Genomic DNA, 16,607 nt, shown 5'->3' on the forward strand with positions numbered 1-16,607 from the left:
GAAGAAAGTGAGGCCCCCAAAAGTTAGGGGCCCAGAGCTCCTAGAAGCTCTGACAGGAAATCAAGGGTGCTCTTCTGACGCATCTACATTGTCATATATCTATATTATTTCCAGAGAGCCGAATGTAGGCATAACATGTATACCTATGTGTAATTATATGTATTTTATATATGTATACATATATGTAATATACATATTAGGACACATATTACATATATACATGGCATTTTGCTGTGTACAATGCGCATCCTTAGAATTACCCACATATAATATACACTCTTATTTTTCCCTCAAAAGTTTGAGCAAAAAAAGTGTGCATTATACACAGCCAAATACATTATTTTTCTTATTTCACTCATAATGGATGAAATACCCTCTTGTCACTGACTTCAATAAACCCTAGTTTGTACTCACTATAGCAGGCCACTGTACAATTCGTTCAGAAATTTCAGGACACTTTCGTTCAGCCAAAACTAAGTTATGTTCTACTAAAAATGCTCTCCTTAGAAGGCCGTAGACTTCTATCCATCTTCTCTTTCTCCAAGATTCCCCATCAAACTCCACACACACCTAGACAAATAGAATAGAAAAGAAATAGATTTGGTTAACAAAAATACACCAAACAAAAGTCCAAGTTGAATTATACCCTTATTATTCTACTCAAATATCTGTATGTGCTGTTCCCCTTTCCTACTCTCTTTCTTACTTTCACACAATAAACTAACTAAACAAGGATCAAGCTTTCGCTCCTAAACCACTTTGGGAAGCATATGTCAAGGACTTTGAGGACTACTCTCTGCCCCCAAAGTTACCTCTTAGAAGCCCACAAAGTACAGAACCCCCTTTATAAGACTTTTACATATGTTAATTAGACATCAGAACTTAAAAGAATTGAAAGACAGAATATAAAAGCACTCATTGCTCAGCACTGTAAATCTATGTTGACATTGTTTGTGGGCTTAAGATGACTCCGATGACCATGCCCATCACTTGCTTTTGAATTCCTCCAGTATCAGTAGGACTTAGACAAAGGCCTAATAGATGGCACTTCCTTAGAAATCCCTTTTAACTGAATAGATTTTAAGACTACTTTGCTAAATAGACAATAATTGATCATTGATAAACGACCCCTTGACCCCAAAGGTCATCAGAACTACTACTAGCTTCTTATATGATAAACTACCTTTGCAATATCACTTTCCAAGTAATTATGAAGTTTTCTACTTCTGACCTTCAAAACACATTTTAACCCTAAAGCTAAAACCCTTACAATTTATATAAATATTTTAAGACTTAGAAGGAAGCCCCTGCCCTTCCCAAAGCCAAGGCAAAGGCTTTGAAGACCCCCCCCCCACCAAAAGCAGTGTTAAAAGGCATCCACAGCAACAACAACAACAAAAGATCTGCGTGTCACCCACCTTCCAGGAGACCTAAGACACTGCAGCTCTGAAGGCAGCCTAGATATCCTTGGAAGAGTGTGCCAAGGAGAAACAAGCTTGACCACTATACCACCATCAAGTTCCCCCTGAATACCCACTCAGTCATGAAAGATAGAAGACAAGAAACAGTACACTTGTGTTCATTATGCAGGTCAAGGCCAACCACCACTAGATCAGACAGGCTGTGAAGAGGCTGTATGACAGTGACATGGTCAAGGTCAACACCCTGATCAGGCCTGATGGAGAGAAGAAGGCATATGTTCAACAGGCCCTAGTCTATGATGATTTGGATGTTGCCAACAAAATTGGGATCATCTAAACTGAGTCTAGCTGGCTAAATATAAAAACTTTATACTATTAAAAAAACAAAGAATTCAGTCCAAAAGTAGGTCTCTGACTCAGAAGTAGAAATCATTCACAAAACATTAAACTCATACAAATGCACCAAAACATCCTAGCTTACTTAATCCATTATAACCATGCTATTCAGTAATTCATTCTAAACCTTTCATTTTTTTCATATTTTAATGAATATACAATAAACTTCTTCAATATTTGGTGTAATAATCACTACTTCCACTTGATTTAAAATTCTTGCCCTAGTTGGTGTGGTTCAGTGGATTGAGTGCTGGCCTGCGAACCAAATGGTCACTGGTTCAATTCCCAGTAAGGGCACATGCATGAGTTGCAGGCCAGCTCCCCAGTGGGGGGCCGCACAAGAGGCAACCACACGTTGATATTTCTCTCCCTGTCCCCCTCCCTTCCACTTTCTAAAAATAACTAAATAAAATCTTTTAAAAGTTCTTCTTACTAAAGAGGCCTCTCATTTATGGTTTCAAAAATTAACTAATAAACCTATCAACACTGGTCATAATTTCATGGACGATAGCTCTCTTTTCAGCCTTTAACTAAAAAAAAAAAAAAAAAAAAAAAGTTTTAGTTAACTTCCATTTATCTGGCAGAACCAAATTAAAAAATCCTTTCCTCAAAGAAGTCTTCCCTTATCAAGGAGCCCCTTTCTCCCAAGAGAAATCCCCTTGCTAATTGTATTCAAAACCCTGTACTTTTCCTTCCCAGCACTTATCTACACTTCAATTATTCATTTGTGGTTATCTGACTGACATATTACTATAAATTCTCATAGGTCAAAGACTGTGTCTGCTTTTACTTACCACCATGTTTCACTGGTATCCAGTCCTGGGTCAGTACTCAAATACTTGTCGAACAAATAAATTTCTCTCTAAATTAGGCTCCTACGTTCTGTGTCTCTCATCCATTTAGAAGGGAGGAAGTTCCTAACTGATATACCACTAGCCCCAATACCAAACCTTCTCCAGTTTTATGGCTATCGATAAAATTTAAGACCTACTCTACCCTTCCCCTCCTGCCAACAACAAAATATGCATCCCTAACTTCCCCCCAAAATCATATCTTCTTGGTATGTCAGGCTTTTAACCCTGTAGTTATTAGAGAATAACTGCAAATATGTGAACATCTACTAAGTGACAAGGTTCCATGTACTCTCTCTTTGGTTCTATATATTCCATTCATTACCATAACCAAGCAAATGTCCTTTACAGAGGTGTTCAAAGACTGCCCACCTTCTGTTATTCCTATTCTATTTCCCTGGGCATAGAATCCAGATCCTCTGGTATCTTCGCTTCTGACCCACATCACATCAACCTCAAACCCAAGCTGGCTTTGGATGCGTTTTCCCAACAAAGTAGTGTAAGAAGAGTGAGCATATACACGTTTCACAATCAGAGAAATCTGGGTTTGAATCCCAGCTATGTTTTAGTTTTCTTAGAATGAATTTTGATGCATAAAATAAAATATATATGATTACAAAGGAAATCAATTAACCTACACCCCAGGTTAAATCTAAGCTCTCTGAATCACGTTTTGCTAGCTTGAAAATGAAAGTACTAACATCTACCCTCACTGAACTGTAAGGAAGATTTTAAAGACAATGTGTATAAATTATCTGGCAAGAAGATTTAGGTAGTTTTAAGACCTGTGTGGTAATTTAAATGTTAATTTATCAGGGTATTACTCCTTTAGGAAAGAATGAGGGACAGAGAATCTTCAATATGATTATCTAACATCTATTCAGGAAAAAAAAAAGATTTAAGATCTTAAAGGGTTTCACAACACTTAAGCAACAACACAATTCTTATCAAATTGCTATCTATAAATAACTTAGTTTAGGACTTTGGAGTATTAGGTTGCATTGGTTAAAAATTCACATTAACTTTGGTTTGGGAAAAAGACGACTTAAAACAGATAATAATGAAACCAACAGGTTGTGAGCTTTCTTCAACTTCTTTGAAGTTCCCTATCAAAACCACGTATGTCTTTTATTTATGTCTGAGGATTGAGTTCTACATATAGGAATACCACCCTTCGTGCCAAAGCCTCTTCTGCAGAAATGTCTATAAAATGACATATCAGTAAGAATTCAAATCCAGGAGGAACTAAAGTGACTTGATTAAGCTCCTGGGAGCTGACACATGTAACTAGTTCTCATCCCTATTTGTATTCTTTCCCCCATGTTCCCTTGACTTATCTACAAAAATGTTATTTATGCTGTCTGACTCCAAAGGCCAAAAAGAGGCCTATCATTTCCAATTTTGCTATTCCAGATAAAGAGAATGCCACTGCTCCAGCATTATTTATCTAAATTGCTTTTCCATGTAGAGATAATAATTTTATGATTCCTTCATTTATTCATTCAAATATTGTGGCAAATACTACACAACAAGCAGTATTGTAGGTGCTAAGGAAATAGAGACCAGTAAAATAAAGTGTTCAAATCTCACTCTACCTGAATATTAAAATTCAATGCTTAAGGTCTGGAGACAAATTTGAGCAAGATATTTAACTTCTTTAAGAGTTAATTTCTAACACTAAAAAATGTGGTTTACCATCCAGGATACTTGCGAGGATTAAATAAAGTAGCATCTGCTACATAATAAGCATTTATGTCACGTCTTCTCCTGAACTTCTTTGTAATCAACTAGATACATTGTATCTGAGTAACTTTAGTACAAAGTCTCTCTCAAAGAGAAACAATATTAGTAAGCCTTGACCTCAATAATACCATCCCCAACTAAGCAAATCAGTCTAGACAGACCTCTACTTCTAATACTAAAAGGTTGGACAGTGCTTGAATTTTATTCACTCATGTTCATCTTGGCCCTCAGTCCCGTCCCACCCTCCCAAAACTCAGTATCCCTAAACCCAAGTGTAAGGAAGGATGGTCTCAGTTACTTAGTTTCTGCCTACATCTCACCAAGAACAATTTAGTTCTATTGTTTTGAAATTCTGTTTTTACATGCCTTTAAACCTAAGCCAATTACTTTATCTTCTACTCAACTAAGGAAGGTAGCAATAAATTATAATTAGAAAAGAAGAAATGAAGTAGATTTATACCATATATGAGACTGAGCTGTAAGCTCTACAGGTAAAAGCAAAAATCCAGTACAAGTCAAAATTGTTCTTGTATTCAAAATTCCCCACTGTCCCCAGGTCAGGCACCTTAGTTCAATGAAAAAGACACACAGCGAAACCTAGATTCAAATCTTCCCCCCATCACTTAGTAACTCATTAAGCAAGTCTAAACAAGACTCCTTTTCCTAATTCTATTTCCTCATTCTGAAAATAAAGATATTACCACCACCTCAAAGGTTAGGGAGATGTGGAGGTTAAAAAGTGTACACATAAAGGACCTCTAAGATTGCTTTCCTAAACCAAGAGGTACTCAATCACTGTTGGGAAACAACACCTAGTCCTTCATCATCAGCAAAAGAACTAAAGACTGTAAAGTTTAAATCAGATCTTGTGTCTGTTCAAATCAGAGAAAAACAAATACACAAGAGGAAAAATTTTATCTGGCAGGTGAAATCAACTGCAATAACTATGGCTAAATCTAGTACACAAAGCCCATTTTATAGAAAAATATTAGTCTAAAGCAAATACGTTGACCATCTCTGCATACACTACATTTTTTCCATAATATCAAAACCTGGTTTGCTAGGAGGAATGAAACAGAAAAATCAAACTTCACAGTGTATGACAAGAGTCCTTTATGTTACAGTCCTTTGATCAGGTAGTATGGTAATTAAGAGAGTGTGAGCTCAGAAGGCAGAACCTCCTGCGTTAGAACACAGGCTATGCCAATTCCTAGGTATGCAACCTGAGACAAGATACTTAATCTTCCTCAGTCCCAGAATTTTTATCTGTAAAAGGAAGCAATACTGGTAACTACCCCCAAAGAAATGCTGTAAGGAGTAAATAAAATCATGGCTGTGAAGTGCTCGGCATGATTCCTGACACACGGTTAAATGCTCAATGGTCACTCTTCTTTTTTACATGTAGCAAGGAACACTAGCTAAGCTTTAAAAATACATAATCCCACATCTTTTTCCCATAGCTCTCTGCAGAGTAATACAGGTTTGGGCATGCATGGTCACCTTGAAAGTATTCAAATGAACAGTTTCAGAAATCAACACATATTCAACTGCTATTGCTAAAACTTGCTTCCCTTATTTGAATATAGTTTTCAAGAACAAGCAAAGATGATGAGCAAGATTCTGAAACAACCATTGCCAAAGGTTAGAAATCTCTTCTGTTCTGACAAACTTCCTTCATGTTATCATCACTTTGGAGTCTTTGTTAGGGACCTTTTTCAGCTATTTTTGCACAAAAGAGTCTTTGTTGATACAATGGCTTCCCCACTGGTTGTTCCTAGACAATCCTTTCACTCCAATACTTCTATTAGGGAGTATAATCAGAATCCATTTGTTTTTAAAAAGGTCTAACTGGAAAAGGTTCTGAATGTCCTTGTGACTAAAACTCCTTGGCCGCACTTCCCTCACTTCTCTCCCTGCCCCTAAACACCAGAGGTGGAATATTTCGAAGCCATTCCTCCAACACACCATATAAGGGGCAGCTAGCTCCACCCTAACTCTCCATATACGGTCCTATCCCACACCCACCGACAAGCATAACCAAGAGCCCACTCCTGCCCCGGTTCCCCATATATGGACAAATACCCACCCTAATATGCATAACAGAACCAAACTCCTCCCTCTACACGCACACTTCATTTCTATCAGGACTAAAAGTTTAAGTTGGGTGAAGAAATTAAGAGGAAGAAACAAACGAAAGCACTTCCAAACACTAGCCCTAAATTCTTAATGATTCCAAGCGCCACCCAGTAGCCCAACTTATATTAAGAACAAAACTCCCCCTCCAGAAAAATAATCATACAGTCCTAATGGGGCACAGCGCCGGCAACACCGAAGCTTGCCTGAACAACCCTAAAGCCCATTTTCAGATACAAACAACTCCAGGCCAAATATACGTCGGCTCTACACGACCATTTCAAAAACTTTTAAGGTCTAGTTTTCTGCACCTTGAGATCACATGTCAACTTTCTGATCGCCCTTTTCACAAAAGGAGAGGAGGATGCCGGCTGTCTCGTGACCAAGGTAACGAAACGTCCGACGGGAGGCCCAATTTTACCTTCAGATCCCTCTTGGAAACGTCAGGGTGGGAGACTGCTCGAATGGTCCCCGAGAGCCAGGGCCACTCCGCGACGCGCTCCACGTCCCAGGCGTCGTGGCTGTTGTCGCTACTGTCGGCTGCGGACAGACTGAGAAATCGCTTCCCTACCAATACCGGCCAACTTTCTCCGAGCGTGAGCACCATGATTTCCACGCCTGCAGGAAGGGCCCCTCCCTGCAAAAAAAAAAAAAACACAACAAAATGCAATGGGGGCGGCAGGTGGTAGGGGGCCAGCGAGAAATGGGCGGGGGAGGCGGGAGCAGAGGAAGCGGTCCTAACCCTAGTCCGGGGACAAGACTCCAGACGGCGGCCCGAGCAAAGAAGGACCCCTCACTCAACCTCTCCAACCGCACCCTCTCCGCCCCCCATCCCTCCCCCACAGCAAACACCGGCCCAATCGCTGCGTGACCCTCGCTCTCCCAAGTTTCGCTTTTTCCAAAACCTTAAATCTAAGCGCAGAGAAAGCAAGAAGAGAATTATTTGCGCCTTAAGTGGATTTTAAAGTGTTCGTCCCTCACCCTAGAAAGGAGAAGGCCCCAACGCAGAGAGCCCGTCCCAGGCGGCCGAGTCCCCCACCGTTCCGCACTTGCCCCGCCCGACACCCCGCTTCCCGGACGCTGATCCTCGGACGCTTCTCGCCCCGGCCTGCAGCACACGAGCGGCAAGGCCGCAGGTTCGGTTCCTTCACCTTTCTTCCTCCTCTCCCCGCAGCCGAGGCCGCGACGCTCTTACCCCGCCTCCCTGAGTCACCCGCGGCGGCCGCTGTTTCCAACCACCGAGCCGACTCTAGATCTGACTTGGTTCAAGAGCTCTCACAAGACACGCACGGCCTCCCAGACCCGCCCCCTCGGAGCCGCTTCCGCCGCTCATTGGCTCAGTCTAAGGACCTGAGCGAAGCTCGTGGAGACAAATGCCGTTGCTATTGGCCGGTCTAGCCAGGGCGGGGCGCGAGGAAAAAAACAATTCCTTGGCTGCCTCCTCCCTCAGCCCTCCCTCTTCCGACTCCCGGACGACCCCCATTAGGTTAAAGTACACACAAGCGAAAGATCCCTCCGCCACAGCCATTCTTTTCATTTGTTGCCTCATGGAACGTAAAAAAGTCCGGCGAAAGCGGTTATCAACTTTAAGTCTCGCAGGAAAATTGCAGTATTGCACAGATAAGACTGAACGGCGAACCCCAGGGCTATTGGTGCCATTTGGATTTGCTCCTGAAGTGCACGGGCTGTCGAACGAAGATGGGCTTTCTACATGGCGGAAGAATCTCACAGGAAAGGGGTAAAGGCGGGGCAGAGTCCGCGGGGGAGGAAAGAGACTGGAACGTGCGGTTTCAGGCGTACTCAGCTAGAGGGTGGAGCGACAATGCTCTGGAGGCTCGAGCGCAGGCGCTTCGCGGTGCAGAGGCTAAAGCTTGGGCTGCTGGGTGAAATGGCCGCGGGAGGCGCAGGCGCACGTGGTGCTGATCAGGGAATGTCTAAAGTCCGCCATTTTGAAAGAAAAATGAAGAAAGGCTTGGAGTCCCTTGGAAATGACGTTAATTAAATTTAGAGCAAAGGAGGCCATTCAGTGCCTTGCTAGATAGATTTTTTTTTATTGTAAAGGAAGGATGAGGAGCTATTCTGAGACTTAAAAATTTGAAGACTAGATGAAGGGCAGAATAATGCAAGAGATATGAAGAGGTTGTAATTTTGAAGGACAAAGGAGGTAAGAAGTTTAGACCTGAAGTTTCTTGGTGGAATCGAGAAGAAATGGAACGAAGGAATTGAAACCTCACCCTTTATAAAGGCTGTTATTTGACACAGCGTCACATTTAATCCTTAACCTATTGAGTGAAGAATTTGTGCTCTCAATTCTACAAGTGTGATATCTGAAAATCAGAAAAACCTAAGAATGTATTCAAGAGATAAAAGATGCAAGTTAACTCCAGGTATTACTTTTAAACATCTCTTCTGATTAGGTGATGTTAATTTTGTTTATGAAGAGAAAAGCCTAAAGAATTAAGTTGGATTTATAATTTGCAGACCTTTCAAAGGGGGGTAAATGGAGCAAAGCTAACCTATCCAGTCCAACATAAGAAAAAAAAAAGGAAACAAGAAAAGAAAAAGAAGAATGGTAAATAGAAAAATAAAACATGAGGAGTAAGTCCAAGCATTACTATTTACAATAAATATAAATTGGTTAATTTTATTCATAAGTTAAAAGAAATGTGGGTTATAAACAAAATCCAACACGAATTAACTGCAAGTAAACTCCAACAGCAGCACTGGATTGAAAATACGGGGTTTAAAGATTTTCTGATCAATGGTAATGGAAGGAAAGTGATATACTGATACTAAGATAAATGAAAGTAAAAGCATCAAAGGAGAAAAAGATTTTATATTAATAAAGGAAAAGTCCATGGAAATGATAATGAACTCTTGAACTGTTATGAGTGTGAAAACAGCGTAGTTGAAACTAAGACTAACCTATTATTACTATGAGGAAATTGACTATTTGTAGTCAAAGTAGAAAATATATCTATCCCAGAAGTAGGCACCTCAGATAAATTTTTAAAATAAGTGAAGTTACAGAGGACTTAGATTACATAGTTAAATACTAATTTGGAAAACAATCACTAGGGACAAGTTCTACCAAACTTCATGGAACATATGATTTCTGTGTTATATGCATAGTTCCAAAACTTAGGAAAGAGGTAAAGAGATCAAATGCATAATTCTGTTACTAAATCTGAGCCAGGAGAACACAAGAAAGGGCAACTATAGTTCAATTGCTCTTATAAATTATGATAGAAAAATTCTTATATAAAATATCAGCAAATTAAATCCAGTGTATTTTCAAAATAACCACCATGATTAATTAGGGTTATCATAAGTACAGGAATACTTTAAAATTAGAAAATTACTGTATCTTACCACAAATAGAATAAAAGTAAAAAATATGTTCACTTTAATAGAAGCTAAAAAGAGTAAGCAGTCATATTGAACACTGAACTACTTAGAAAACTAGAGGATAAATATGAGGTCTGTCCAGAAGGTATCCAGCTGTGTAATATAAATAATAGAAATATTTAATGAAAAAGATATAAGATACAAGAAACATTGTACATAGGACAATGATACCTCAGTCCCCTTTCACATCACGTATTTTTCAGACTGTAAGATGCGCTTTTTTACCACATTTTTTACTTCAAAGAATTTCCCACCATTGTCCTCCTCTAAAACATAGTGCATCTGGGGTCTGCACTGTAAGGCACACCTAGGTTTAGAGGAGCAAAATAGGGGAAAAATTTTGAAGCAAAAAATGTGGTAAAAAAGTATGTCTTATATTCTGAGAAATACGGTAGGCACCTTGGGCCCTCACACAGTTCTCCCAATTGCTATCAGCTGCCCTATCGTATTTTCTTGAATCTCATACATGGCCTGAAATCTCTTCCCCTTCCAAGGTGATTTTACTTTCGGGAAAAGCCAGAAGTCACCGGGCACCAAATCTGGGCTGTAGGGAAGCTGGGTCACCTGGGTGATTTGATGTTTCACCAAAAAACTGCACAAGACATGATGCATGAGTAGGTGTGTTGTAGTGATGAAGATGCCCGTAACTGTGGCCTTCTCAATCATCTTTTTTTTTCTGATTTTTTAATACTTTATTGATTATGCTATTACAGTTGCCCCATTACCCCCCTTCATTCCCCTCCACCCTGCACACCCTCTCCCACCCACATTCCCCCACTTTAGTTCATGTCCATGTGTCATAAGTTCCTTAGCTTCTACATTTCCGGTACTATTCTTGCCCTCCCCCTATTTTCAACCTACCATCTATGCTATGTATTCTCCATACTGTTTCCCCCTCTCTCCTCCTCCCACTCCCCTGTTGCTAACCCTCCATGTGATCTCCATTTCTGTGGTTCTGTTCCTGTTCTAGTTGATTGCTTAGTTTCTTTTTGGTTTTGTTTTAGGTGTCGTGGTTAGTTATTGTGTGTTTGCTGTCATTTTACTGTTCATATTTTTTACCTTGTTTTTCTTGGATAAGTCCCTTTAACATTTCATATAATAAGGACTTGGTGATGATGAACTCCTTTAACTTGACCTTGTCTGAGAAGCACTTTATCTGCCCTTCCATTTAAATGAAAGCTTTGCCGGAGAGGGCAATCTTGGATGTAGGTCCTTGCCTTTCATAACTTGGAATACTTCTTTCCAGCCCCTTCTTACCTGTAAGGTCTCTTTTGAGAAATCAGCTGACAGTCTGATGGGAACTCCTTTGCAGGTTACTGTCTCCTTTTCTTTTGCTGCTTCTTGGGTTCTCTCCTTCATTTTTACCTTGGCTAATGTAGTTGTGATGTGCCTTGGTGTGTTCCTCCTTGGGTCCAACTTCTTTGGGACTCTCTGAGCTTCCTGGACTTCCTGGAAGTCTATTTCCTTTGCCAGAATGGGAAAGTTCTCCTTTATTATTTGTTCAAATAAGTTTTCCACTTGTTGCTCTTCCTCTTCTCCTACTGGTACCCCTATAATTAGGATGTTGGAATGTTTAAAGTTGTCCTGGAGTTTCCTAAGCCTCTCCTCATTTTTTTGAATTCTTATTTCTTCCTTCTTTTCTGTTTTGTTGTTTCTTTCTTCCTTCTGGTCCACTCCATTGATTTGAGTCCCAGTTTTCTTTCCATCACTATTGGTTCCCTGTGCATTTTCCTTTATTTCACTTAGCGTAGCCTTCATTTTTTCATCTAATTTGCGACCAAATTCAGCCAATTCTGTGAGCATCCTGATCACCAGTGCTTTGAACTGTGCATCTGATAGGTTGGCTATCTCTTTGTCGCTTAGTTGTATTTTTTCTGGAGCTTTGGTATAATTTCTCATGTTTTTTTTTTTTTAATCTTGACATGCCTATTATGTGAGGGATGGAGCCTTAGGTATTCACCAGGATGGGGCAACCCAGTTGCTGGGTCGTGATGCTCTATGTGGGGCACGGGTCCGAGAGGGAACAGTGGCACCTGCTCCACTCTCTGCTGGATTTCAGTCCCTTCTGCCACTTCCCCCAAGCAAATGGGCCCCTTCTGGTGCTGATTTTCAGGTAAGTGGGCTTGTGTACATTCTAGGACCCTGTGGGTCTCTTCAATGAACTCTCCTGTGAGTCAAGGAGTTCCTCCTGACACCTCAAACCCCACAGGTGTTTTTCAATCGGTGTTTTGAGGCTTTGCACTGGGACCTTGGGTTGCATGGTCGGTCTCGCTCCCCAGTTTCGCCTGGTTTATCTGAGGGCTAATGTTGGACCACCTGGTCAGCATGCCGCGCCTCGCTCCACAATCTCTGCCTCAATGGGTCTGCCCACTGCCGTCTTGCATGCCTGGGGGTCTTGCACACCCTGGGTCTGCAAGCCACCACTTTTTTTACCACAGCTCCTCTCTGCCTGGCCACTCGACTCTGCCCCTACCTATCTGGATGAATATGTCTATTTTAACTCCTTGGTTATCGGACTTCCATACAGTTCAATTTTCTGTCAGTTCTGGTTGTTATTTTGTTTCTAAATTGTTGTTGTCCTTATTTTGGTTGTGGGAGGAGGCACAGTGTGTCTACCTATGCCTCCATCTTGACCGGAAGTCCTGAATCATCTTAATAATTTCTTCAGAGGACTGTTCAAGGTTAATGCAAAATTTGATGCAGATTTGTTGCTCTATTCACTCAGTCATTTTGAATGCGAGGCCACACAGTATACATGCTCACTCAATGGTGTCTGCTGCCCCCTCTGACTCATATAGTGAAGTCATCATTGTTCATGCATGCACACTCTAGTCCACTCTCCTTGGCTGCCAGGTTACATTGCTATCCCGCAAATCATTCTCATTATATTAACAATGGCTGGACTTTTTCCTGTCAGACCATATATTCAATACCTATTCATGATTTTAGAAAATAATCTTAAACTTTCTAAAAACCTAGGAATATAAGAAATCTAAGTTAGAAAAATACCTACACATGTGAACTAGGAGATATTAATAAGGTTGTTCATTTGAGCTTCATTTGTGGTTGTGGAAAAACTGGGGACAATCTAAATGTACTTCCACTGGGGAATAAGTAAAATGAATAAATGAAATGTAATACATATCATGGGAAGCAGTAGAGCATATGAAAAGAAATGAAATATATTTAGATGTACCAATAAAGATATATTAGCAAAACACATTGTAAATGAAAAATAAAGTTCTATTTTACAATACACATACAATAAGAACACAATATATTCTATGAAAAATACATATTAAAACTCATGATGATAGTTACTGGTGTTGGAGGATTCACACTAGAATTGGGGGTATTGGTCAAAAGTGATTTAGCATTATTTCTAATTCTCTCATTTTTATAAGGCAAAGTGTATTCATATGGTACTTTTGAAATTTAGAGTTAATATTAAAATCCTGTGAATGGAATAGACTACACTAACACTGAAGAGCATTCATGACAATTTACTGGTACTAATACAAGAGTTAAGGCAGTGCAATAAAAGATCAATTAACAAAAATGGAAAGAATTCCTATTCCATAACAAACATTAAATAAAGCATGTACTAGAAAAAAGGAAACCATTTATGATCATAAAAATTGCAGATTACCTAAGGAAAAAATATAACATGAAATAAACAAAATGTATATGAAGAAAAGGTAAGACTTTGCTGACATGCATAAAAGATTTTAAAAATTCCATCTCCATCTCCCTATAAAAGATATCAGCCCTGGCTGGTGTGGCTCAGTGGATTGAGTGCCAGCCTGTGAACCAAAGGGTCACTGGTTTGATTCCCAGTCAGAGCCCCTACTGGGGGCCTGGGTTGTAGGTCAGGCCCCCGGTAGGGAGTGCACAAGAGTCAACCACACATCAATGTTTCTCTTCCTCTCATTATCCCTCCCTTCCCCTCTCTCTGGAAATAAATAAAGAATAAAAAAAAAGTAAAATGGCATTTCCCCTCAAACTACAATGTCAATGAATGGATCAAAATAGAAATAGAAATAGTTAATATAGAAACAGACTCATGTGTCTATAAAAATTAGTTTATGATTAACATACCATTTAAAATGATTGTGAATAATAAAACTATTTAGTCTGTGCCATAGGGTCTATTGGTTATCCATTAAGGAAAAAATAACAGGTCCCTACATCAACATTCACAATAATAAGTTGTAGGTGGATCAAAGAGCTAAATATAAGAAATCTAGTATTTAAGATTCTTTCCCCCCTACTTCCTCCCTCTCTTTTCCTTCCTGTTCCTAAGTATTTCAGTCCTAAAGCCATTCGAAGTGCAGAGCAAAGGAGGTTTTCATAAGGAGAGGCTTCCCAGAGTAGAATGTTTGAGCTCATAAAAGTAAATAGTAGTAGCCTGGAATGGAGAGTCAGAGTCCAAGTCTGGTGAGAAGGGTAGACACACAGAAGGCTAACCCAGCATTGATGTCTAGAGCCCAGTTGAGGTAAGGAGGGCATTTGTGAATGGGGAGTGGGAGGGCTGCCTACTGTGGTATGTTAGAGTCTGACCAGAGTGAAGACACTACTTACATGAGGTGTTCAGGGAGTAAGCCTGGCATGGAGGGTCTGAGCTTGAGGAGAGAGAGACAAAGAACACTAGAAAAGACCAACAAAGATCTCAGGAGCAGAAGGAAAATCAAGAGAGAGGTGCATCTAAGAAACAAAGCAGGAGAAAATTTCAATTTGGAGAACCATTCAGAGAGGTCAAAGAATCCATTGAGGTCAAGGCAAATGGAGGACTGAGCAGAAGTACATTGACAATTCCAACAAATACGTTTTAGCCTGGAGGTATTACCAGAACTCATTTCTACTGGTTAGTAAAAACTATGCCCCAGCATAGACATTGCAGTCAAAATCCTGCCACTAACTAGCTGTGCTTTTACCCCAAGGGACCTCAAAAGTTTCCAGTCTTTAAGAAATTAGCAACTAGGAATTTGAAATCATTTTGGACCTTGATTCTTCAACTGCAAAACAATTAGAATATAATATTTTCTGTCTAAATCTACTGCCCTTAAGTAGCACAAAAATGGTGTTTAGTATGAAAATTTAAATGTCATTCTGCTATTCTGTGCACCTGCGACAGTTAATGAGGCAAACAAAGCATCAGCTTCTTTTACTTTGCACACTTTTTCTTTTGATGGTTAATTAACATTCAGAAAAATGTACAGATCTTAAGTAAACAGTCTCATCATTGTATAAATGCATACATTCACATAACCCACACCTCTATGATGATATAGACCAGGGGTCAGCCAACTATAGCCCACTGGCCAAACCTGGCCTACCATCTAATTTTCTACAGCCTGTGAAGAATGTGTTTTACATTTTTTAATGTTTGAAAAGAAACTCAGAAGAATAATATTTTTTACCATAAAAATCACATAAAATTTAATTTTCAGTCAATAAATAAAATTAGAACATAACAATACCCATTTGTTTATATTTTATCTCTGGTTACTTTCATGCTGCAAGTTCTTTCATGCTAATAAGTTCTAGGTGGATCAAAGAGCTAAATATAAGAAATCTAGTATTTAAGATTCTTTCCCCCCTACTTCCACCTACCATGCTACAATGGTAAAGTTGCAACAGGAACTGTATGACCCTCAAAGACCAAGTTATTTACTCTCCATCCTCTTACAGAAAAGTTTTGCCAGACCTTGACAGAGAATCTTCCATCTCCTGTGAATTTTCCTTACTGCTTTTTTTCTAATCAATACCGTTGCTCACAGTAACCTTTTTTTCCATTTCTATCACCATGAATTGGTTTTGACTGTTCTTGAATTTTATTTAAATAACATAATACAAGTATTATTCTTTTGTATCTAGCTTCCTTTACTCAGCATGTTTTCAAGATTCATCCATGTGATTACATTCATAAGATGCCTACTCCCTTTCATTGCTAGTTAGTATTCCATTGACTGAATATGCCATAGTTTGTATATCTGTTGATGGATACTTAATTATTTTTCAGTTCCTGGTTATTATGAATAATATAGTTATGAATATATTTCAGTTTAAGTCCACTATCTTAGTGTTTGATTTTTTGTCTTCACTACTGTGACTTTATATTCTTCAATGTTTTGACTGTTTCTGCTAGTCTTCATTTCTTCTTGCAAAGCCCAATTTCTATACAATATAATTTCCCTTCACCTATTGGCCTTTTCAAAATGGATTAACAATTTATTCAGTAATTAAATGGCATAAACATCAATGAAAGAAATAATCTGGTAATGCTCAATGTACAATTCTGCCCATTGATAACACTAAGCCGACTTTGATATTTGTATTACAGTTGTTATATAAGTAAACAATACAATAATTAATAAATAATACAAGAATAAACTCTGTGTTTCACATATTAACCACAACTGTAAACCTACTTTTGCCAACCCCTGTATATTTCACTCAGTTGTATTACATGTTTCTGTGTGTGTGATTTGACCAACAAAAAGAAAATGTGTACAGAGTGTCAAGCTGTTTTCTTTTTTGTTTTTAAGAGCAGCTCAATGATTTGGGGAGTTAGTTATACAATACAGAGAACAATAAGGGAAAAACACAAAATGCCACTTAGCACCAATGTCAGACTCATTATGCTTGTAATTAA

General features: G+C 39.2%; 1 protein-coding gene across 3 annotated transcripts in view; it reads right to left on the bottom strand.

Annotated features, from left to right (window-relative positions):
- The window catches only part of KDM3A (lysine demethylase 3A), a 47,831-nt gene extending 39,989 nt beyond the window's left edge, over positions 1-7,842 (bottom strand). The window contains exons 1-3 of one of the 3 annotated variants that reach the window (XM_045827975.1): positions 7,740-7,842; positions 6,966-7,181; positions 415-570 (exon numbers count right to left, since the gene is read on the bottom strand). In XM_045827975.1, the coding sequence (XP_045683931.1) occupies positions 415-570; positions 6,966-7,151 (342 nt within the window). In that variant the 5' untranslated portion in view covers positions 7,152-7,181; positions 7,740-7,842. The other 2 variants (XM_045827976.1, XM_045827974.1) reach the window with 2 other exon arrangements.
- Between the last annotated feature and the right edge of the window lie 8,765 nt (positions 7,843-16,607).

Source organism: Phyllostomus hastatus, unplaced genomic scaffold, assembly GCF_019186645.2.
Source record: "Phyllostomus hastatus isolate PE091 unplaced genomic scaffold, TTU_PhHast_1.1 phas_scaffold_78, whole genome shotgun sequence".
In the NCBI taxonomy this organism is placed as follows: domain Eukaryota; kingdom Metazoa; phylum Chordata; class Mammalia; order Chiroptera; family Phyllostomidae; genus Phyllostomus; species Phyllostomus hastatus.